Consider the following 25505-nt stretch of genomic DNA (forward strand, 5'->3'; position numbering starts at 1 on the left):
GTGAGTCGTGGGAGTCAGGACTTGAACCCAGTCACTTTGGCTCCAGAGCTCACTGTCTTGGCCCTTTGCCTGTGTGCGGTCTACTCCTGTAGCACCCTTCCCACCTTTCCCACCCTCCAGGTTCTTGGAGGCCGAGTCAGGTGGCAGCTTGATGAGCTGGGAGAGCAAATGTTCCATTCCATCCCTAAGGAAGCGAGCTCCTTGCCCCAGGCTGGCAGCTCTCCAGGCTTCCTCCCTCCCTTTTCTGTGCTCCATACAGCGCCCCCCTATCTCCCCACTCCCCTCACACACCATCTTTCTGCAGATACCTCAGTGCTTGGATTAGGCCACTATTTCTCCCCCGTCTAATCCCAGCTTGACTAGCAGTGAGGGCTAGTTCATTCTGCACTCTCAAAAGATAACTTGTCTTTTAAAGTGACTTCTGCACACAGCTAACCTGATTGACTGGGTGTGCATTCTACTAATTTAACTCCACATAATTGTATTGCCAAGTTCTAGAAGGCATTTCATTGTAGCCTCTTACAATTGCTGACTACACACACTTTGATTCTGCAATAAACTTTAATTTAGCCTCTCATCCTCGTTACAGTTCGATCACTGGGAACTGGTAATGCCTTTAACCCTTGGAGTGCCACCCCCATTCTATGCTGACACAGAACTGTGGGGCAGACAGGACCTTGGGACTCAGGGGGTCCAAGGAGGGGCAGCTGGAGGCCCAATGGAATCCTTCAGGAACCAGGCAGATACGGGAGTTTGGCGGAAATGCAAGTGAAAAAGGAGGGCAAAGTAAATATGCCTAGACATTTACGGTCTGTTCTTCTGTTTGCTTTTTTGACTTTTCCTAGTTTTCTAAAATGAATTGATACTATTACTTTTAGAGTCAGAAACAAACCCAGTAAGTTATGTTGGCCATGGTGAGTCCTCAGGGATGAGTGCAGGTGGCGTGTGTGGGATGGAAATGGAGAGCCCACCAGTATGGGCAGCGTCTCAGCCACCCGTGTGCCTGCTGGGCCAGAGCAAAGGCTGGACTGGGAGTATGTCCTGAACTGACTGGCCTCTACTGAGGAGTGACCACATTCCAGACTTCCAGCCATGGCTGCAAAGGCTGGCCCCGTGGGTTGGAGAGAGGATTTGTTTCTCTCTTTCTCAGACCCTAGCCCGAAGCTCTGCTGTGGATTTGGACATGGGAGATCTCAGAGCTAGGGCCCAGGTGGGACAGGTTAGCCCTGTGTGACACGCAGCCTGTCACCTACTGCAAAACCCTGGGTGACTTAGACCAAGAAAGAGATCTGGAGGGTCACTGCAAGGTGATGACAGAACACGGCATCGTGGGTCAGCAAAGCACCACACGTCTGAATGGGGACTTACCAAGCTTTGCCCAAACTTGTCTGCCATACTCAGCGACACAGGAGACAGAGTGGGATAATATTGTGAGCTTATGGCTGAAGCAACCAAGAGCTAATTCAACTGTAAAGACAGGTAGGTCAGTCATACATGGCAAGTAAGTAGCAGAGCCAGAGCCTTAAACTGCCACTGATTCCAAACCCAGCCAGTTACTCCCTCAACTGGAGCCTGTGCAGTAAACCCTGTCCTGTCCGCTCAGGCCTCTCCCTTCACCTGTCTCTCTCCCCTCCCCACACCTGAGGACCTGAGGCTCCCTTGCACACCTAGATCCACCCTAGAAGGAGACCAGCCCAGGCAAAGCTGTTTTTGCTGGTAGAAGGCAGGATGGTGTTTAACTTGGTGGGGGATGGGGCATGATGAACAGAGAATTTATGGGGACCTCTGGGGTGCTGGTCATTTCTATTTGTTTGATCCGGGTGCTGGTTGTATAGGTGAGTTCACTTTGTGAATTGATCCAGCTGTATACATACGGTTTGTGGACATTTCTGTTCATCAAGTTTACTTTAAAAAGTTAATGATTTTAAAGAAAATATGGTGATACCTATTCTGTTTTAAGCACTGTGCTTTGGAGGACATGGAGTGGACAGAACACGATCCTGACCTTAGGAGTGTAGGAGACAGACAGGAAGACACCCACCTATGGAAATAAGGTGAGTCAAACTGTCCTTCAGTAGCTGGGGGAGGCTTCACAGCATTGGAGTGTGGAGGAGGCTGGTGGAGAAAGACGGCCAGGACGCCCCAGGGAGGAGAGGCTGCCCTCTGGGAGGTCAGCCGGGCTCTGACTCCCTGGGGTCCTGAAGGTGCCCGGGCTGCCCGAGGACACCACCCCAGGAGCCCTTCCTGCCTCCCTGGGCACATCACAGGCATCTGTTCTGGAGAGGCACCGTTGGAAAACACTTTCACAGGGCAGAACTGAGTGGGATCATATGGCTTCTAAGAGCATCCCCAACCTCTGAATTATTTATTCACTAAGCATTCATCATTGATGGGGCCCCACCGGCTTTCCTCTTCCACAGACACCTCCCCCCATTCCCGGGAGGCTCTGGATGGTGTATGTTACTTTGTAAACCATCTTCCCACATGTCACTTGGCCTTGACTTAGACGGAGCAGATCGCTTTTACTACCCTTATTTCTCAGAAGCACAAACAGCACTTCTCAGCTCACACGTGGCCAGTGGTGGGGCTGTGCCTGGAACCCGGGCTCCTTCGCCAGTCCATCTGCCTCCGGTGCAGAACTGGGTGCCACTCTGGTGCTGGTGGCCGGAGGGAGGGCAAGTGCAGAGTGTGTGTGCGTGTGGATGAGGGAGGCAATTTGGCTGGAGCTGAGAGCAGCCAGGTTCTCAGGTTGTCCATTTAGGTACTGACTTTACCAGGCGGCAAAGCTGTGATGACACTGCTGTGTTTGACCACCAGCATCCACTCCCCTCTCCTGTCAGGGCCTGGATTTCCTTTCAGAGGACCCCCCCCCCCCGCCCTCCAGCATGAGATGGACATTCAGACCAGGTACCTATCCTTTCGAAATGGTAGCTGAAGGCCTCTGGGACCTCCCTCCCCCAGATCCTTCCTTTTACCATGCACCACAGCCAAGGGGCCAGCACAAGGCCTGGAAAAGCAGCCGGAGCTCAGCAGTGGGGCTGGCGCAGGCCCAGAGCGCCTGCTCCCTCACTAAGTTCCATGCACTGTCAGCAGAACCACTGCTGTTGCTGAGTCTAGAAATATTTCCAGATCAGTCTTTGCCCCTAAGGAACTGCTTGGAAGCGGGACCCGACGCCACCGACAGCAGACTAGAATGTGTGCTTAGTGCGCGAGGGGACGGGCAGTGACAGGGCTGCCGATGGCAGGGATTGGGGCTCATCTCCAGGGCCCAGCACTTACTAGTAGCGTTGGTTTCTCACCTACCCTTGGGTGAGACAGGAAAACTTCAAATCCTGGGCAGGCATGACCTGCATGCAAAGCTGCTGTAATGTATTCAGTGGTGCTGTGACTGAATGGCAAGCTAAAGAACTCTTGGGATCTGATGAAGTAGACGGGCTGGAGGAGTAATTTGTTGATGTTGACGGCCCTGATTTGAGCAGAGGCTCTGATACTCTTACTAGTAAACTGCTTTGGCTCTTTAGACTATAGAATAAAGAAAAATCACCAAGTTTGCTTTGAGAATATCAAACTCCTTTGGTCTTAATTTTAAGTTCATCAAGAAACCTTCTGTCTATAATCTAGGGAGGTAACATCTTGGCTCTGGAACCAGTTTTGAGTTCAGACACCTGCTCTGCTGTTTCTTGAGTGTGTCACCTTGGTTAACTTATTTATCATGTCTGAGCCTCAGCTTTCTCATCTGTAAAATGGGGTTGAGACTATCTCGTGTAGCTGCAACCAGCATCCAGTTGGTGGTCACTTAATGCTAAGCCCCTTCCTCCAGGGAGGCCTCGCACACCTCCATCCCGAGGCGGCAGCAACAGGAGCAGCCAGGTTTCGGGGAAGGGACACCTTGGCGGGATCACGGGCTTGGTTCCAGAGCACTGACCTAGAGCATTGCAATTGAGCAGGCCGTAATCTTCTAGTCGGGGAGGGTTTTGCCTTTAATTTGTAAAAAATACAAAACCTGTGAAGTGCAGTAAAGGGAAGTGCAGTAAAATGAGGTATGCCTGTATAATAAAAGCTAAGCTGGTATCTCAGGGGCATTTGCTAAGTGTTTGCATGCATTGTTTCATTTAGTCCTCAAAACAGCTCTATGAGAAAGCTAAGTGTAGAGAAGTGACTTATCTATCCAGGATCACAGTAGTATATGGTCAAAGCAGGATCTACTGTCTGTTAAAGGCCAGCAAATTTGCATCTAGTTTATCCATCTACTTCCTGTGGGCTTGGTTAGGGTCAGCCAGTCCCTGAGAGCCTGATCCTCCCTGAGCTGACTGCTGAAGAGGGAGCACCGAGTCTGTGTGTGGTGACCTCCTGCCATTGTTGGTTCAGTGGCTGCCAAGTCCCAGGGCCAAGAAAGGTACAAATGCTGCTCCGGCAGCCAGACCCCATCCCCAGAGCACTTGGCTGCTCTGAATGAGTTGTGAGGGAGCTGCTTATTTGAATAAAGGTGGTGTGTCACAATCAAGGTCCTTGACTTTAATACATGGAATTGTGGTACTAAGTGCTCTTTATGGCTTGACAGGCTGAGAGCTAGACAGCCAGCCAGCAGGCCTGCAGAGCTTAAACACAGAGCATTTATTGTTAGAAAGGGAAAATCTTACACTCAAATAAATGGGTTTTAACATAAACACATCAAAAGGGAGATGCCTGGCCCGCAGGTCCTTGGCTCCCTCCAGTGCAGGTCTCAGCTATGCTGCAGCCTGGCCCACACTGGCCCCTGCTCCCAACAGCAGCAGGAGCCGAAGTCCCTCCAGGTTCCCCGCCGTCTGGAGGAGATGAGGACCACAGACTCCCGAGTGCCTTCTGCGTGAGCTCCCCTATTCTCCAGGCTTCTGGGGAGACAGGAAAATGTTCCAATAGGTCAAGCACATTTTCTCAAAAGCTGGATGGAGGTATGTGACATTCCAGGCAAAACAGAATCAACCAGTTGGGTGAAGTGATGCTGCAGCAACATCATGGGCTGGCGGGCATGGAGAAAGCCTCCACCTCGGACCCACTGTTTAAGAGTGTGGGTGGCAGCGGGGGCAAAGCCAGTCGAGGGGGCCCCCCAGTTGCCTCAGGGTCACCTCTGGACTTCAGGGCCAGGCCCCAGAGAGATGTCAGTCCTCAGTCACAGGCGGGGGAATGAGCTGCAGCTGGAAGTTCTCGTTCTGGAAGATGCTGTGGGAAGCAGGGCCACTCTGGGAACCACTGAATGGCCTGTAGCTCTCGCTGCCACGGCTCTGGGAGAGTTCTGTAAGGAGCGCCAGCTGCAAAGGAGCGGACACACATCAACCAAGGCTGTGGGGGCAGAGAACATGTGGGGCAGTGGATGTGGGTGGGTGATCCTGAGTACGTGAGGGGTGGGGCTGCACTGCGGGAAGAATACACTGGTTTGGATCCCAGTTCTGCATCTACAAACAAGTAATGTGACTGTGCACTAGTTCACTTTATCTTTAGGACCTAAATTCCCTCCTTTACTAAGAGTTGACTGGGTGCATCCCGTAGACACATCAGACTATGATGCTCTCTGATAATGGAAAGCTTACGGATTCTAACCATCAGTGCCGAGTCTTCCTCCAGCTGGTCCTGACCCCGAGCTGAGGTTCTCCTCTCTGCTCATCTCCCTGCGCTCCATCCTGGTCAGTTCTCAGGGAGAATGGCCCTGCACTACGATCACTGGCTCTGACTGCTCTCTTCTGTAGCCTGGACAGCTTCAATGGATGCCCAGCTGCCACGTCCCACTCCCATGTGTGAAGTTGCCAGGGCAGACTCAGAGACTACCTGCTCCTCTAAGAGCCCTGCCTGCTCCGAGGTTCCCTGTGTCCACAGTGACACCCGTGTAAAGCAGTGGCTCAGTTCTGGAAGACCTGCCAAGGACAGAGTGGCAGGAGGAAAGGTTAATGCCAGCCCATTGGGAAACCAGGCCCTGCCACTCAGAGGGGTCATCCCTTTTGCCTCAAAGAGGCCTCTGCAACAGTAAGGAGCCTCATGGCCTGGCGGGTCAGAGGACAGATGAATTTCACTCCCAAGGTCCTGCCCCTGGAGAGGGCAGCTGTGTGGAGTGAGCCACCACAGGTGACCCAAGCCGAAGTCTGCAGGGACTTCTGACAGCCCCAGGTAACGTGAGTGCCCTCTAGGTGCCAGGCACTGTGCGGGGTCCTTGATATGTGTATTACTTCTGAAAAAATGTTTTTAAATTTAAGTACAGTTGGCATACAATATAACTATATTAGTCTCGGGTGTATAGTGGTTTGACATTTTTATATCTTACAAAGTGATCACTAATTATAGTGCAAACTTATTACAGTGTCATTGACTATATTCCCCTTCACCTTTATCACCCCTCCCCCACCGGCTCCCCTCTGGCAACCATCCCTTCTTTGTTTCTGTGAGTCTGTTTTTTGTTTTGTTTGCTATGGTTTTTTGTTTTTGTTTTTTAGATTCCACATCTAAGTGAAATCAGGTATTTGTCTTTCTCTGTCAAAACTTACTTTAGCATAATACTCTAGAGAGTCCATTCATACTGTCACAAATAGTAAGAGTTCATTTTTTTATTGCCCAATATTCCATTGTGTATATCTTATTGTATATACCACTTCTTCATTATCCGTTCATGTATTGATAGACACCTAGGTTGCTTCCATATCCTGGTTATTGTAAATAATGCTTTAATGAACACAAGGATGCAAATATTTTTTGAATTAGTATCGTTTTCTTCAGATAAATTACCCAGAAGTGGAATTGCTGGGTCATATGGTACTTCTATTTTTAGTTTTTTCTATTTTTAGTACTTCTATTTTACTGTTTTCCACAGTGACTGCACCAGTTTGCAGTTCCAGCAACAGTGTATAAGGGTTTCCTTCCTCCACATCCTTACAACACAACAGTTGAGTTTTTGATGAAAGCCATAGGTATGAGGTAGTATCTCATTGTTTTGTTTTGCATTTCCCTGATGATCGTGATGTTGAGCATCTTTTCATAAGTCTGTTGGCCATCCGTATGTCTTCTTTGGAGAAATGTCTTTTCATGTCCTGTTTATTTGAGAAGGACAGGTTCAAAGTCTTCTTTAAATGTCTGGTAGATTTCACCTGTGGAGCCATCTGGTCCTGTGCTTTTGTTTGTTGGGAGTTTTTTTTATTACTACTTCAAATTCATTGCTAGCACTGGTCTGTTCAGATTCTGTTTCTTCCTGGTTTACTCTGGAAGGTTGTATGTTTCTAGAAATTTATTCATTTCTTCTGTATTGTCCAGTTTGTTGACATATAATTGTTTATAGTATTCTTTAGTGACTTTGTATTTCATGGTGTCAGTTCTAACTTCTCTTTCATTTCTGATATGTTATATTCGCTTTTTTGCTTGATGAGTCTTGTTAGAGGCTTGCCAATTTTATTCTTTCAAGAACCAGCTTTTAATTTCATTAATCTTTTCTATTGTTCTTCTATTTTCTATTTCATTTATTTCCACTCCGATCTTTATTATTTCCTTCCTTCTACTTACTTTGGGTTTTGTTTGTTCCCCTTTTTCTAGTTTCTTTAGGTATAGTTTTAGATTGCTTATTTGGGATTTTTCCTTCATGTTGAGGTAGGTCTGCATAGCTACAAACTTTCCTCTTATAACTAACTGCTTTTGCTGTAAGGTTATGTTTTCATTTGTCTCAAGGTAGTTTTTGATTTCCTCTTCGATCCATTGGTTGTTTAGAAGCACGTTGTTTAATCTCCATGCATTTGTGTGTGTGTTTTCCCTGAAGTTGATTTCTAATTTCATGCCATTGTGGCCAGAAAATATGCTCGATATAATTTCAATCTTCTTGAATTTATTGAGGCTTGTTTTGTGGCCTAGTATGGGATCTATCCTGGAAAATGTGCAATTGAAAAAAAAAAGTGTAACCTATTATATTTAGATAAAGTGCTCTATAAATGTCTATCAGATCGAACTGGTCCAATGTGGCATTAAGGCCATTATTTCCTTATTAATTTTGTCTGGGTAGTAGTAGTTAACTTCTGCCTTTATGTCTATTAAAAATTGTTTTATATATGTGGATATTCCTAAATTGGGTACATAGATATTTACAATTGTTATATCCCCATCTTATATTGAACCCCTTTAAAATTATGTAATGTCCTCCTTTGTCTCGAAGTGTATTTGGTCTGATATAAGTATTGCTACCCCAGCTTTCGTTTTGTTTCTATTTGCATGGAATATCTTTTTTCATCCCTTCACTTTCTGTGTGTCTTTCAATCTAAAGTGCCCAAAGAAAGGAATCTACAACCTAGAATACTACTATGTTTGCAGCATATACTAGTACATAGGTCATTTCCCCCCCTTATATCCATTCAGCTACTTCTGTCTTTTGTTTGGAGCATTTACTCCCTTTACATTTATAGTGATTATTGGTAGGTATGTGCTCACTGCCAATTTGTTAATTGATTTTAGTGGTTTTTGTTGTTCTTCAGTTCTTTTCTCTTCATTTTTTGTATATTTTTGGTTTATGGTTACCATGAGGTACATATGTATCTATCTCTTTAGCAGTCTCTATTTTAAGCTGACAGGCATTTGAGTTCAATTGCATTCTAAAAGCAGTACATTAATTATCCCTCCTCCATCTTTTGTTTTTGACATCATGTCTTATATCTTTTTGTTTTGTGTATCCTGATTCTTTATTGTAGTTATTGTTAATTTTTTTACTGTTGTCTTTTAACCTTCATATTAGCTTTTTAAAGTGGTTGAATCACTGTGATTATTGTATTTTTGCCTTTCCCAGTGAGATATTTCCCCCCTGTATTTTCTTATGACCTTTTCTGCATAAAGAAGACCCTTTAACATTTCCTGTAAGGCTAGTTTAGTGGTGGTGAACTCCTTTAGTTTTCACATGTCTGGAAAACTCACTCCTTCAATTCTAAACGATAACCCTGCTGGATGTAGCATTCTAGATTGTAGATTCCTTTCTTGGAGCACTTTAAATATGTCCGACCACTCCTCTCTGGTCTCTAAAGTTGTTTCTGAGAAATTAGCTGATAGCCTTATGGGGTTTCAGTTACTTGATGTTTCATTCTTGCTGCCTTTAAGAATGCCTTTTGCCATTTTAACCCAATATGCCTTGGTGTGGGTCTCTTTGGTTCATCTTGTTGGAACCCTATGTTTGGATGTTTGTTTCCTTCCCCAGAGTAGGAGAGCTTTCAGACATTATTCAAATATTCTTTCTACCCTTTTCTCTTTCTTCTCCTTCTGGAATCTCTATAATGCAAATGTTAGGTTGCTTGATGTTATCTCAGAGATCTCTTATACTAACTATCCTCCTTTTTAAAAAAATTTTTTTTTTCACTTTGCTTTTCTGACTGGGTAATTTCTATTATTCTGTCTTCCAGGTCACTAAACTGTTCTGTATTAACTAATCTGCTGTTGATTCCTTCTGATGTAGTCTTCATTTCAGTTATTTTATACTTAATTTCTGATTTTTTTTATTACATTTTCTATCTTTTTGTTGAAGTGCTCTCTGAATTCCTCTATTGTACCCTGAAGGTTGTTGAGCATCCTATGACAGATTCTTTGAATTGTTTAACAGGCAAATTACTTATTTCCATTGCTTTAGGGTTTTTTCTGGAGTTTCTTCTTGTTCCTTCATTTGGACATATTCTTCTTTCTCCATTTTTATTGACTTTTGTGTTTGTTCCTATGAGTTGCAATGAGTAACTGTCCTTCCCAGTCTTGAAAGAGTGGTCTGGTGACTGTGTTGAACAGTTTTGGCAGGCTGGTTGTAATCAGGGCGGGCATGTGCCAGACCCTATGTGTCACCCAGCCTGAGGAGTGGGTTTGAGGTGGGGCAACTGTTATGTGTATACTTCTTTGCCTTTCTAATCTGGGTGGCACTGCTGATTTAGACAGGACTGTGAGGTGTGCTGACAGTGCCCTGTTGCTTTAATTGTCCGTGTTCACAGCAGGGCTGTGCATGCACTCCCAACTCACTCCATACACAGCAGCCCTGTGTGTGGTACCACAAAGTTTTGCTGGTCCCACATTTTCTTTGGTGGGGTGGCCCCACGTGTGCATGCAGCAGTGACCCATTATCTGTGCACTTTCTCTAGACAGGTGAGCCCTAGAGGCAGGTACCACAATGTTTTGTTAGCTCTGCATTTTCTTCATGTGAGGAGCCCCTTGTGTGCACAGCCAAGTGGGTGCATGAAGTGGGTGCTTGATCAACCTCCCGGTGGAAGGACCCCTTGTGTGTATGGTATCACACCCTCCTGTTCCTGCTGGAGCTCCAGGAGGGGTGGCTGGGAACTCGTCAGAGTGCCCTGCGGGTCAGCCACAGAACCTGGATGAGCTCCTGCCTGCTATCCAGGTTCACGGGAACCAAACATGGGCCTCACTGGTTCCTCCAGTCTTGGGTTGTTCCTCAGCTCCTGGAGAGCTTCCTGACCTTTTCTATGAGGTTCCCCCCCGCCTTTTTTTTTGCTTATTGTACAGAAGCTATTCAGTTGGTTCCCATGTTCTCCTAGGAACTGCTCTAAATATAGGTGTACATTCAATGTGTTCTTGGGAGAGGGTGAGCTCAGCATCCACTATGCTGCTATCTTGGACCTGCCTCACGTGCCGTTATTTCTAACCCTCTAAAACAGCCCTCTGGGTGTAAAAAAACCAGAGCCCTGAGAAGTTAAGTAACTTGCCCTGAGTTACCCAGCAGTGAGTGGTAGTGTGGGATTCAAACTCGGGTCCATGTGGCAGCTGAACTGCCCGTGGTCTGCTTTCCCTGGAGATAACGTCTGTCAGCTGTGTCCTACTCACATATCCTGCCAGAAACTCTCTTCTGGCTGTTTCCGGACCTCTGGTAAAGGGTTCTCTGCACTCAGGCAATCACTTTTACTAACTCATTACCAGTGGTTGTGGTAATTGGGGAGATATCTGAAGGCTCCTAAGTTTAAAGTGCCAATTTATCTAAAATAATCCAGCTCCTGGCTTAGGACACGCATACGGTCCAATTCACAATTCATAACACTGGTTCTGACTGCAAGTTACTTAGATGGCCAATGAAAGCAGGGAGTACGCTTGCTTAAGCAGTCCTGCCAGGAACTTCACTGCCACCACAAAGGTTCCAGAGAGACGTCCCTTGTTCTGCTCGAGCTCCACTTTGTGACTTCCTGTCTTCTGTAAGCCCCTCAGCTGCTCATCAGTCTGTGAAGTTCTCCACAAGAACTTTACACACAGTGCTGAGAACAGAGCAGGCAACAGGTGCTACATAAACTCCAAGTTCTTTCACAGTCAGACACTGTGGAGTAGAAAGTTAACTACTTCTGTTTCCCAGGAAAGAGAGATTTTGTGTTCTCCTGTTGTAATTTAGTGATCTGGAAATCGATGAGCCCAGTTTGAAGCAGCAGAACTTCCTTAGAAAGCCAGAAACCCAACTCCTGGGGCAGAGCTTGAATGAGGCTGGGAGGGGATAGAGGTAATACCAGATAAAAAACGCTGCTGGACCACCTTCAGGGGATCCCTGAAGTCTCCTGGGACAAAAACATCTGCCCACACCACCTCTCAAAAATGGAACATCATTTTTCCTCTGGGCATCCATGCAACCTAGCAGGTGTTTGCCTAAGAATGGGGAGTGGGAGAAGGGAGACCAACAGAGCACATGAGCAGTCTGTATAAGCTCAGGACAAATCGGCCCAGCTGGAATCAGGTGTGACTTCGGGACTGGAGGTGATAGAGTTTGGACTCCACCTTCAGGTGATGGAGATCCAGGAAAGTGTGTTAAGCAAGAGGAGGTAACATGACATTTGGGTTTGGAAAGATTACCCAAGCAGCAGCATGAAGGAACAGAAGGTCTGCAGTGGCTTCTGTGAGTGACAGCTGGGAGGGAAAGGGGATAAATACACAGGAGATGTAGAGAAGACGTCTACAGGACCTCCCTAGTGAGTGGTTGGAATGGGAGAGGTAAGCCCGGGGTACTGCCCTGCTCTCGGGCCTGGATGAGAGAAGGCACCAGTCAGAGAGGAGCACCAGGCAAGGAAGAACAGGTCGGGGAAGTTAATGAGTACACTACTGAAGTGCTTCTGCAACACCCAGATGGATGTTATGGCACAGCTGCTAGAAGAACTCCAAGTCTGTACCCTTCTTCTGTGGTTATAGGATACCAGGAGTTTTAGCCCATGGCCTTTTGTAATAAAGACCATTTCCCCACTCTGTAGTGCAGTTAGGTGTGTGATCATGTGTCTAAGATCTGACAATGGGGGGTAAGTGGTTTATATAACTTATAGGAATTGTGGTTAAACAACGGGCTTTTGTTCTTCCTCCTTTTCCTCCATCTTGCTGGCCAGGATGCAGATGTAATTGGTGGAGCTGGAACAACCATAATAAGCCTTACATTAAGGATGGTGGAGCCACAAGATAGAAGAAATCTGGAGAGAGGTTTATGGAAGGTGCCCAGGCTGCCTGCACTAACACTTCTATCTTGGTTTAGCCACTATAACTTAGCAAATGCAACCAATGCAGATGTCCACCAGAGTCTGAGGCTTTGGGGAGATTTGACAGTCATCAATATAAAGAAAGGCCTCCCAGATGAAAGATTAGTAAACACAGATGCCCTTCCGTGTCCTCACAGCCCATGGTAAGTAAGGTACAGATATCTTTCCATTTCCTTTGCATCCTTTGCCAAATTCTCATGGCTCCACGTGGCCATAATAGGGCACTTTTCAGACTAAGGAGAGGCTGGAGTGAGGACTAGAGGACTCTGCATTTCCAAAATAGTAATTATAAATAAGGAAATAAAAATTTGAATAACCACACAAACATTACCCTGGAACTTCCTCGGTAGAGACGACAAAGCCGATCAAATGCTTGGATTTGCTGTGGATCCAGAACAGGTTCTGAGGTTGCCTGGAAATAAAAGATAAGGTTGGTAACATCCATGGGCAGCCTCTGAACTTGACCAACAATGAAATAGGACGTGGTGCTTCCTTCATTCCTTTGAAGAAAACACATGCTATTAGTGAGAGATAACTTAGTGAACATTAGTGAGAAATGGACAGGTCCCACTAAAGTCCCTTGCTGCCAGCGCCCAGGCTGACCTCTCTATAGAACCTTTCCCCAATGTGGTCTCTAATTTCCTGTACTGAACAGCTTCCTTTAGGGCTTCTTGATTCCTCTTTGCCTTTATTATGCAGAGAAATGTAGCTCCCTCCAGCCTTGCCTTCCCATGTTCATCATTACTAGTAAGTATAGTCAGCAAAGATGGCCCTTCTTTGTGGTGGTAGTGGGGGATGCATTATACAGGAAAAATCATGTCATTTCCCTGTCTCATAAAGCTGGTAGCCACCTATGAGGTTGCAAGGTTGGTCTACTACTTTCTGGAAGAGGTGAACTCTAACATTTCTATAGCAATATTGTGATTCTACTACTGGTGGTTCTGATCCAACTCATACCTAGAGGGAAGAAATGGGATCTTGTGGGAGGCAGCCATAAGCTTTGTTGAGTCAGAAGTAAACTGGATACTAGTTCTGACACTAACTTACTGTATGACCTTAGGCAAGCCATTTCTATAAGCCTCAACTCCCTTACTTATAAATGAGAGAGGATAATGCTTTCTTTATGAGGTCACCAAAAAATAAATTACATGAGATTACATATTTAAAGTGCCTATAACTTACCTGGCACCCCACAAGGGCTCAGTATATGCTTTTATTTCTACATTTAGAGATACCTTTAGTTAAATGTTGATTTCAGAAGTGTTTTTATGTTTATGTATAAGGCTAGTAAAAAAGATGTTTTTCTTTACTATGAACACTTTTGGCATGAATAAAAATTATCTATCTATCTATATATATCTATATATCTATCTATATATCTATATCTATATCTATATCTATCTATCTATCTATCTATCTATATATATATATATATATATATATATATATATATATATGTCTATATATATAAAAGCCCAGCAACCGGAACAGTGGAACGACCAGAATGACCAGTGGCTATGAAGCGCACTGCAGCAGCCAACTAGCCTGATCCAGGCCCAATCGGCCCCACCCCCGGCCAGCCCAGCCCCCAACACCCCAATCGGGGGCGGGGCCGACTGGCCAACCACCCACCGCCCCTCCAGCCCGATGGGCCCCCATTGGGGTAGGCCGGCAGGATTGCAACCATGCACCAATTCGTGCACTGGGCCTCTAGATACTAAATAAAGAACTAACGTATCTGAGGGGAAGGGTTTCAATGAGAAAGGGTCTTGGTGTTGACATAAACAACGCTCTATGAGAAAGTACTATCATGTCCATATTATTCCCCCAAGAAGGATTGACCTTTAAAAAAAGATGTACATATAAGAAGTTATGAACCAGATAAGAAAAAGCTAAAGGAGTTCATCACCACTAAACTAATATTACAAGAAATGTTAAAGGAATTTCTTTAAGAAGAAAAGATAAAAAATATGAGGAAATGTAAGAAAAAAAATTCTCACTGACAAAGGCAAACAGTAAAAGTAGTGAATCAACCAACTATAAAGCTACTACAAAGGTTAAAAAGCAAAATTAAGAAGATAATGTGTAATTACAACAATAAATTAAGAGTTACACACAAAATAAGTATAAGAGAATGACAAAAACATAAATGTGGAGTAAAAATTGTAGTGATTTTAAAATGTGTTCAAACTTAAGTGACCATTAACTTAAAACATACTGTATAAATATAATGTGGTACATATGAAGCACATGGTAATCACAAACCAAAAATCACCAAGAGGTAAACAAGAAATAAAAAGAAAAGAATCCAACATAATATAAAGAGTCAACATACACATACAAGAGAAGAGAGCAGAGAATAAGGAACAGAAAAGAACTACAAAAACAATCAGAAAACACCTAATTGGCAATAACTATCAATAATTACTTTAAATGTAAATGAATTAAATGCTTATATCAAAAGACATAGGGTGGATGAATGGATAAACAAACAAGACCCTTGCCCTAGGCAGTTTGGCTCAGTGGATAGAGCGTTGGCCTGTGGACTGAAGGGTCCTGGGTTCGATTCTGTTCAAGGGCACATGCCCAGGTTGCGGGCTCGATCCCCAATAGGGGGTGTGCAGGAGGTAGCTGATCAATGATTCTCTCTCATCATTGATGTTTTTCTCTCTCTCTCCCTCACCTTCCCTCTCTGAATATATATATATATATATATATATATATATATATATATATATATATATATATATATATGACCCATACATATGCTGCCTACAAGAGACCCCCTTCAGACTGAAAGACACACAATGTAGACTATAAAACAAAAGTTGTCACAAAGAAGGGCATTTCATAATGATAAAGGGATCAATCTAACAAGAGGATATAACTCTTGTAAACATCTATGCACACAATGTAGGAGCACCTAGATATATATCAATGGACATAAAGAGAGAGATCAACGATAATATAATAGTAGGGTACTTTAACACTCTGTAAAGATCAATGGGTAGATCATTCAGACAGAAAACCAAAAAGGAAATAGTGTATGCCCACCTAGTGTGCTCAATGGTTGAGCGCTGACCCATGTACCAAGAGGTCACTGGTTCAATTCCTGCTCAGAGCACATGCCTGGGTTGTGGGCTTGGTTCCCAGTAGGGGGCTTGCAGGAGGCAGCTCATCGGTGTCTCTATCTCTCTCTCTCAAATCAATAATAAAAACATATTAAAAAAAGAAACAGTGGCCTTAAATGACACATTAGACCAGATAAACTTAAATGATAATTTTAGGACATTTCACCCCAAAGCAGCAGAAAATACATTATTTTCAAGTGCACATGGAATATTTTCCAGGATATCAAATATTAGACCACAAAATAAGTATCAGTAAGTTTAAGAAGCAACTTTTCTGAACATAATGGTATGAACTAGACACCAGTTACAAGAAGAGAACTGAAAAACACATGAACATGTGGAGGTTAAATAACATGCTACTAAACAATGAATGGGTTATCAATGAGATCAAGGAAGAAATCAAAAGATACGTTAAGACAAAAGAAAATGAAAACACAATTACCTCAAATTTATGGGACATGGCCATAGCAGTTTTAAGAGGGAAAGTCATAGCAATACAGGCCTACCTTGAAGAACAAGAAAAATTTCAAATAAACTATCTAATCTTACACCTAAAGGAACTAGAAAAAGAACAAACTCCAAAGTGAGTAGAAGAAAGGAAATAATAAAAATTAGAGTGGAAATAAACAAAACAGAATCTAAAAAAAAAAAATAATAGAAAAGATCAATGAAACCAAGAGTTGGTTCACTGAACAAAATTGATAAATCTTTAGCTAGAATCATCAGAAAGAAAAGAGAACCCAAATAAAATAAATGAGAGAGGAGAAATAACAACCAATACCACAGAAATACAAAGGATTATAAGAAAATACTATGAACAATTATATGCCAACAAATTGGACAACCTGGAGGAAATGGAAAAATTCCTAGAAACATTCAACCTTCCAAGACTAAACCAGGAAGAAACAGACAACTGCTAACAAAATTGTATTGGTTATCAAAAAACTCCCAACCAACCAAAGTCCTGCACCAGATGGCTTCACAAGCAAAATTTACCAAACTTTCAAGAATTAACACCTATCTATATCAAACTATTAAAAAAAAAACTGAAGAGGAGGGAAGGCTTTCAAACTCTTTTTATGAGGCCAGCATTACTCTATTACCAAAACCAGATCAAGACATTACAAAGAAAGAAAATTATAGGCCAATGTCCCTGATGAAAATGGATGCAAAAATCCTCAACATAATATTAGCAAACTGAATTCAGCAATATATTAAAAAGATTATTCAACCTGATCAAGTGGGATTTATTCCTGGGACACAGGCCGTTCAATATCTGCAAAACAACGTGATACACCACATAAACAAAACGAAGGATAAAAATCATATCAATATAGGCAAAAAAAAGCATTTGATAAAATTCAACATTCCTTTAAAATAATAACTCAGCAGTGGTGTCCAGCCTGTGTGGCTCAGTGGTTTAGCATTGATCTGTGAACCAGGAGGTCATGTTCGATTCCCAGTTAGGGCACATGCTGGAGTTGTGGGCTTGATCCCTGATGGGGGGTGCGCAGGAGGCAGCCAATCAAAGATTTCTCTCATCATTGATGTTTCTATCTCTCTCTCCCTTCCTCTTTGAAATCAATAAAAATATATATTAAACAGGAGAAAACAAAAACTCAGCTGTGGGGATAGAAGGAACATACCTCAACATAATAAAGGCCATATATGACAAACCTACTGCTAACATTATACTTAATGGTGAAAAATGAAAGTTTATTCTTTAAGATCAGGAGCAAGATAAGGAAGTCCACTTTTACCACTTTTATTCAATGTAGTATTGGAAGTTCTAGTTACAACAATCAGACAAGAAAAAGAAATAAAACGCATCCAAGTTGGAAAGGCAGAAGTAAAACTGTCATTATTTGCAGATGACCTGATAGTATGTATAGAGAACCCTAAGGATTCCACCAAAAAAACTATTAGACTAATAAATGAATTCAGTAAAGTAGCAGGATACAAAATTAATATTTAGAAAACAATCACATTTTATACACAGAAATAACTATCAGAGAAATTAAGAAAATAATTCCATTTATAATTACATCAAAAATTAAAATACCTAGAAATAAATTTAACCAAGGAGGTAAAAGACCTGTACTCAAAAAACTGTAAGACACTGAAGAAAGAGTGTGAAGAAGATATAAATAAATGGAAAGATAATACTTTGCCCAAGGATTGAAGGGATTCATATTTTTTAAATAACCATACTCACCAAAGCAACCTACAGATTCAATGCAATTCCTATCAAAATACCAATGACAGTTTTCTCAGAACTAGAACAAATAATCCTAAAATGTATATGAAACCAGAAAAGACCCCGGATATTCAAAGCAATCTTCAGAAAGAAGAACAAAGTTGGAGGTACCATGCTATCTGATATCAAACTATACTACAAGGCTATAATAATTAAAACAGTGTTACTGGCATGAGAACACACATACATCAATGGACCAATATTGAGAGCCCCACTAATCTATGATAAAGGCGACAAGAATATACAACAGGCTAAAGACAGTCTCTTCAATAAATGTTGTTGGGAAAACTGCACAGATACATGCAAAAACATGAAACTAGACCACTTTCTTACACCATATACAAAAATAAACTCAAAACGGATTAAAGATTTAAAACTCCTAGGAGAGAACATAGGCAATCAACTCTTCTACTTTGCTCTTAGCAATATTTTTTTTTATATATATGTCTTCCCAGACAAGGGGAACAACCAAAAATAAACAAATGACACCACATCAAACTAAAGAAGTTTTTCCACAGTCAAGGAAGCCATCAACAAAACAAAAAGACAACCTACTGAATGGGAGAAGATGCCAATGATACTCTGATAAGTGGTTAATATCCAAAATCTATAGGGAACTCACACAACTTAACACCTAAAAAACAAATAGTACAATTAAAAAATGGGCAAAAGATGTAAATAGATGGTTCTTCAAAGCAGACATACAGATGGCTAATAAACATATGAAAATGTGCTCCACATCACTAATCATCAGGGAAATGCAAAATAAAAACCACAATGAGATATCACCTCACACCTGCCAGAATGACTATAATCAATAAATCAACACACAAGTGCTGGTGAGGATGTAGAGAAAAGAGAACCCTCGTACACTGCTGGTGGGAATGTAGACTGGTGCAGCCACTGTGGAAAACAGTAAGGAATTTCCTCAAAAAATTAAAAATGGAATTGCATTATGAACCAGCAATTCCACTTCTGGGAATTTATCCAAAGAAACCCGAAACACTAATTCAAAAGAATATATGCACCCCTATGTTCATTGCAGCGTTATTTAAAATGCCAAGATTTGAAAGTAGCCCAAGTGTCTATCAGTGGGTGAGTAGATAAAAAAGCTGTGGTACATTTACACAATGGAACACTACTTGGTTGTAAAAAAAAAAAAAAAAGGAGGAAATCTTACCTTTTGTGACTGCATGGATGGACCTGGAGAACATAATGCTAAGTGAAATAAACCAGTCAGAGAAAGACAAGTACCAGGTACCATATGATTTCACTCGTATGTGGAATTTAATGAACAAACTGAAGAAGGAAAAGAGAGACAGACTCATAGATAGAGAGCAGGCAGACAGCTGTCAGGGGGAGGGGGAATTGAGAGAGAGAGAGAGAGAGAGAGAGAGAGAGAACTCATTGACATGAACAACAGTGTGGTGATTTCAGGGTGGGGGTGGAAAAGGGTATAGGGGGGATAGAAGGTGATGGGGAAAAAATACAATTAAGAAAAATTTTTTTTTAAACATTCAGTACCTATACAGTCAGAGGCACTAACCTCTTTTCCCTTAGACTGTCAAATGAAAAATGACAACAGCCAACACAATAGCTGTCTGGTGTGAATGAATCAAAATTATACCTATTTTTTGTCAGACTGGCAAAAGAAAAAGTTTTTTTGTTGTGCTGCAGAATTTTAGCAATTAGTTATATGTGTATCATGAGATGAAAAAAATCGCTGCTATAGACTTGTTACTAATTGTGTTTTCTTTTTTGCTTTTATCACTAAGGAACTCAGGGTTAGCTACATAGAACTAGCAACTGCTCAGGACTTGGTGGCAAACATTTATGTGTGCTATTATAACCCAGTGTAATATTTTCCACATTGATTTATTCCATCCTATTGGATATAACTTGGAAGCAACTGAAATTGCTGGGGAAAGTGAAGGTCGTGTTAGTTCATAAGTAGAAAATGTTACTGTTAAAAACAGAATCACGCTTTCATCCCCGCCAGGAATGCATGGTCGTCTATTCTAGGCGCAGGTGAAAGGCTCTAGCCAGCCGTGGGCAAACTACGGCCCGCGGGCCGGATCCGGCCCGTTCGGCTGTTCTATCCGGCCCGCGGAGCCGAAAGAGCGGAGGGTTCTCTTGCTCTCCCCTCCGCTCCTTTACTTTGAATTTATATTAGTTCACACAAACACTCCATCCATGCTTTTGTTCCGGCCCTCCGGTCCAGTTTAAGAACCCATTGTGGCCCTCGAGTCAAAAAGTTTGCCCACCCCTGCGAGTCTAGCCACTGGGAGTTTGCTCACCGAGGCAGAAAGTGCAGAAGTCTCAATGATGGTCCAACCCACGTGTTCTGATCTAGTGCTTCTCAAACTTCAATGCGCATGAGAATCACTGAGGGATCTTGTTAAATGATTCTGGTTGGAAGATCTGAAATTCCGCGTTTCTCACAGGCTCCCAGGTGATGCTGAGATGCTGGTCCTCAGTCTGCACCAACAGCAAGGTGCTAGCTAATCTGCACTGTGGGAGCAGCACGGGGTCTTCCTTGGAGCCTTCCTTGTCCTTACTGAGAAGGTAACAGGACACTCCCAGGTTATGGGTATTGTGCCTCCTCCTGAGTCAGCAGTACCAAATCAACCAAACAATCAGCATTTCTTTTTTTCTAAGCTCCCCCGATTAGATATGTTGCTTTCAATACTCGAGTTCACATGCATCTTAGCAGGTGTAAGAAACTTGAGTAAGATAATAATGTTCCTGCCACATGGTTCTTTTTGAATCTGACTGAACTGTAGGTCCTACACCTACTTTATTAAATAAGTAAACAGGATTGTATAAATTGAGGAAGAGCAGGCTAGGAGACTTACCTAGTATGAATAAAAAAATTGTAACCAATTAAGCATCCTAAGTGGGAGCTCCATTTTATAAACCCTAGTCCTGGGAGAAAACCTGGAGTAACAAACTAGTAAGTGCGCATGTACAGACACACAAACACACACACAGTTTCAAACATGACATCCCACATAGGTGTACAGGGGTGGGCTTACCATGACCTTATTCCTCCTCTAGGTCCTTAAACTCTTTGGAGATACCGAGAAGGGGTTTCCAACAACCACATCCCTTAGAAATTGAAAAATGTGGTTGCTCCGTGTGTGAAGTAACTGGAGGTGACATGTCCTTTCTTACAACACAAGCCATCATCCTGGGCAACCAGAGATTGAACTAAGGAGCGCCTGCTGGGCTGCCCTGGGTCCTTCTGGAAATGGAGTCACTGTAGGATGGAGAGGCCCTATTCTTGGCCGTCCAGACTGTCTCTGTGTGAAAGGCACGTCATCTGAGGTGACACGGGAGCACTATTTGTAGATATGCCTAGGACCAAGTAGAGGCTCGCTAGACGAGCATTCTGTATTCTCCATGGTTCTATGGGCTCGAAAAGCAGGGTGGGGTGGGAATAAGGGCTTGTGGGAAGGCAGCCTGTCCACTAACAGCCCGTTTAGCTGGTTTACATCCTGCCTGTGTAGGCTCCTGTCCTGTCGCTTCTAGGCATCATGAACTGGATCCAGTTCTGTGGTTCAACAAATATTTCCAGAGTCCCTACTATATTAGGCCTGGGATACAGAGCTGAATAATTGAAGAGGAGTTAAGTGTCTCTTAGATCCTGGGACATTAAAACTCCACAAAAAGATTTCAATGTTGATAAGCAAGGCTTGAGAGGTTACTGAGGTATAATAACCACAAATTGCACAGCTGTCACGGTGGGCCTTACTTGAAACATGCTCTCACATTATCTCCATAAACCATCAAAATGCCCCTGAAATGACAACATTTTGGGGTCCACAGTATGCTCTTACACATGATGAGACATGGAAGTCTCGGCTCTGGCCCCCCTCTCTGTAATGCTTTCTTGGAGTCCCTGTCCTGTCTGTAGCTCTGCTTGCACATGACCCGTGCGTGACTGTATTGCTGCACTCACCACAATGGAATGGCCTCCTTACCTGCCTCCCCCATTAGACGTGGACACCGTGAATATCAGAACTGTACTTACTCATCCTCCTCTTCCCAGCGTTCTACACCAGCAAATGTTCGACAGACATCTGCTAAATAACCCCACATCCTGGTCTATTCTGAACTGTTCATTTTAGGGAGAAGAGCAGACAGCCATTTGCTCTCCTGATCCACCATGAAACTGCGGGCATTTACCTTCCTATTTTCAAGCATTTGGATTATGTCAAGATTCTTTGTGTCTTCTGCATGTTGTCCTTTATCTCAATGGAAATATCTATTTTATTTAGTTTAATTCACTGTTAGGGGAAGGATTATTTCAACTATCAGAAAACGTAAGTACCAACCCTTTTAAGAAGGTAGGAAAATTCACCAAAACCGTGGGACTTATTAAAAGCCTCTCCTGTTGTTGCCCTGAGTGCTTCCTAGTGCAGAGCCCTCCACTCAGTGTGCCTCGGGCTGCTGGAGGGGGCAGGGCCTGCTTCCTGGTGACACTGCACACACTGGTGGGCAGAGCCTATTTGCTAGAGGGCATCTGTCACCAATCAGCAGCACTCACTCTAGGTAGGTTACTGTTCTCTCTCGGCTAGGCGTTTTGTTTCATTTTGTAATCTGGGGATAATGATAATAACTGTGCCATATGAAGTGGCTGAGAAGATTAAGAAGGTAATGCATAACGCGCGGGAGGTAGAGCCCAGGACGCTGTAAGCTCTCACTAAGTGCTACTAACTGGAGGGCACCGGAGGCCCTGCAGGCACTGCACAGAGCCAGCCGACCTGGGAGCCTGGTCATGTGGCCTAGTCATCAAAGCACAGCTGACAAAACTGGCAAGCCCCGCAGTGAAAGGGGTGGGTGCAGGTTGCAGAAGAGCGAGAATGGGGAGAGTGGAGGGAAAGCTTCATGAAAATGAGAGCTCCCTGAGGACAGGCCCATTGTTTGTCTTACTCACCAGCGCCCAGTGCTGTGCGTGACACAGCAAGTGGGAAATCGTTAATTATCTGCTGATCAAATGGATGAAGAGGTGGGAAGGTTAAGCAAGCAGGTTTTTCCTTCTTCCACGTTCACTGGACCGTTCACAAATCCTCCGCAGTGCAGGAAGAGCACAGGGCATGGCTCTGACGGGTTCCACCCGGATCTGCCAGTTAGCTGAGTGGCTCTGGCCAGGTTACTCAGCTTCTCCAAGTCTCAGTTTCTTTATCTGTAAAGCCTACTTTGCAGACTTGTTGTGAGGATTAGAGATAATGCATGGGCCTGGTGCCTATTTGACATTCAAGAAAATGGCAGGAGTACTGTGATTGTGTTATCTACTCTCCTGAGAGAAGTGCCCGGAAGAAAGAACAATGGGCCAAGAATCAGGAAGCCAAGCTCTTGTCCTGTCATAGCAGTTCCCGTGGCTCCTCTTAGTCTATGTTTCGATTTATCAAAGGGCAATGCCACCTTGGACCATACTACCATCCAGGGAAGATGTGGGCACCATGAGGTTAGGCATTTAGGGCATGAAGTTTCAAAAAAGATGGTTCTGTTTATTAAAGCACATCGTGGCTTTTATTGCAGAATCAGAAGCGGACTAGGGCAAGCAACTAGAGGGACTGTCAAGAAAACTCATGACAGCCTGAAGAGAAATAATAGATTCAGACTAAGATGCTGTGTGGAAAAACTGATTTGCCAAATCAGTGTCATGCACAAAACAAAAGTGGGAACAACAAAACTTGAGCACAATCTTAGACTGGCACATCTATAAACAGAAAGCACCCCTCCCAGTATTCCCAGGCCAACTAACCCACCAACCTAGAATTGATTAGGAGTGATTTTCCAATTGGAAAAGAGAATAAAAACACATTTAATATGATCTGCTAGCACTAATGTATTTCTTCCCATGTAATGAAGTGCAGCGATTAAAGCTAAAAATTAAACTGCAGCTGCACATTCTGAGGAAAAAACAGTGACAGAGCCCTGAAAATGACCTTGTAACGCTCAGCATTAAAGTAAATCCAGTGGAAAATTAGGTCCTGATAATCTAGGAGAGCCCCGGGGAGAGGACGCTGGGTGAACACAGCACGCACGCCAGCATTTTCAAAGCTCAGTGACTCACAGACATGGTGGAAGTGAGAGCTGTAATTACATCCGCTGGAAGGAAGAAAACCAACCAGGGCTTTCAGGATCTACAGGCTTCTTAACCAGCACATCAAGCTTCGAAGTAGGAAAACATCAATGATCCACTGCCACCCTGAAGGCTGGGGTCAGAGGAACAGGAATAATAACAGTACTAGGGATTCTGGATAGGAAGCGTCTAAATCATCTGTGAAGATGGGGACAGTCCCAGAAGACTGAGCTCTGCTTGTTCATTTCTTCTTTACAATAAAGCAGGTCCTGACATCAAAATCCCAGTGTTTCCTTTCCTAATCGTTTTCCCACGCTAGCCCATGAGAAGGTCAAACCTCGTTTGTGAGAGACATGGGCAATCTGACATAATTCTGCAACGTGATTACTGGTCTTTTTGGCTTTCTAGGAGTCTTTCACTGGCATTTCTGGCATTTGCTGGGGGTAGGGTGGCGGGGTAGAGGTGAGTGAACTGAATTTGCTGGCCTCTCCTTCAAATCTTCCTCTACATCAGTTATAGGCCTCAGTTACACTTTCGCCACAATCACCCACATTAGAGGTCTTTAATATTTAATGCTTTTACTTAAGGTGAAACCATGAACAGAAAACACCTTTCCTAAAATTCCCATCCACACAGTTTGCTCTCAGACACAAACTTCACTTCTCACACACCCTCATTTCCCAAGGTCTCAAAACTCTCAATAGGTTACAGCGAATAATGGATTAGGTAATGAAATAATAAAATAAGCAAGTTCATTGCTAAGCTGACTGGAGAGAGGAGGGAAGCACCTGGAAGAACATCTCTTTTGCGTTCACCTAGGGTAGGAACCATAGCTCTAGAATGACCAGCTCTAAGGGAAGAGAGTGCTTGAAGTTGTAGGTGGAGATGGCAAAAGTTTGATTGGAAAATATCCATTAAAAACCAGACCTTCAATACCACAATGGAAAAGAAATAACACAGTGACTTTTCATAGCAGTAGGAAGAAAATGCATTTATGTCTTCTAAGATGTGAGAGGAGTAACTACCACCACACTACTGCAGCGGTTAACAGTCATTGAGCAAGTAATTACAGTGTGCTAGCTATTGTTGCAAGCACTGTACACAAATTACCTCATTTAACTATCACAAAAACGCTAGGAGGTCAGTACTTCCGTTATCCTCTTTTTATGGTTGAGGAAACTAAGGTCCTGGGTTCTGTGATGTGCCCAAGATCACTGTAGAACATAATAACAAATTCCCTTTGGTTACAGAAGAAGGAAAGGAAGAGAGGATGAGGATGAAATGTAAGCTGGTGATGCATCAAAAGTCTAGACTGTCAATCGAAACCATTTCAGATTAACTCTGTTAGCAACAGGGAGCCACTGAAGCTTCCTAAGCACTGGAAGAGGTGGAGGATGGACTGGAGCCCCAGGAGACAGAGGTGGTCAGTGATGAGGCGTTTGGAATAGGAAGGTATATTATGATTGGGGAATGACAACACTACTGAAGTAAATGGGAAGTGTAGAGAAGGAGATGATTGGCATTAATGAAGACTTCTCCGAGCTAAATGT

The 25505-nt window shown here is 43.4% G+C and overlaps 1 protein-coding gene across 8 annotated transcripts in view; it reads right to left on the bottom strand.

Annotated features, from left to right (window-relative positions):
* Positions 1-4496: 4496 nt before the first annotated feature.
* The window catches only part of VPS8 (VPS8 subunit of CORVET complex), a 261243-nt gene continuing 240234 nt past the window's right edge, over positions 4497-25505 (bottom strand). For 5 of the 8 annotated variants that reach the window (XM_080656453.1, XM_080656454.1, XM_080656450.1 and 2 more), the window contains 2 exons: positions 12808-12888; positions 4497-5288 (listed from right to left, as the gene is read on the bottom strand). In XM_080656453.1, coding sequence (XP_080512579.1) covers positions 5139-5288; positions 12808-12888 — 231 coding nt within the window. In that variant the 3' untranslated portion in view covers positions 4497-5138. The remainder of the gene's footprint in view (positions 5289-12807; positions 12889-25505) is intronic. The other 3 variants (XM_080656451.1, XM_080656456.1, XM_080656452.1) reach the window with 2 other exon arrangements.

Source organism: Plecotus auritus, assembly GCF_963455305.1.
Source record: "Plecotus auritus genome assembly, chromosome: 2".
In the NCBI taxonomy this organism is placed as follows: domain Eukaryota; kingdom Metazoa; phylum Chordata; class Mammalia; order Chiroptera; family Vespertilionidae; genus Plecotus; species Plecotus auritus.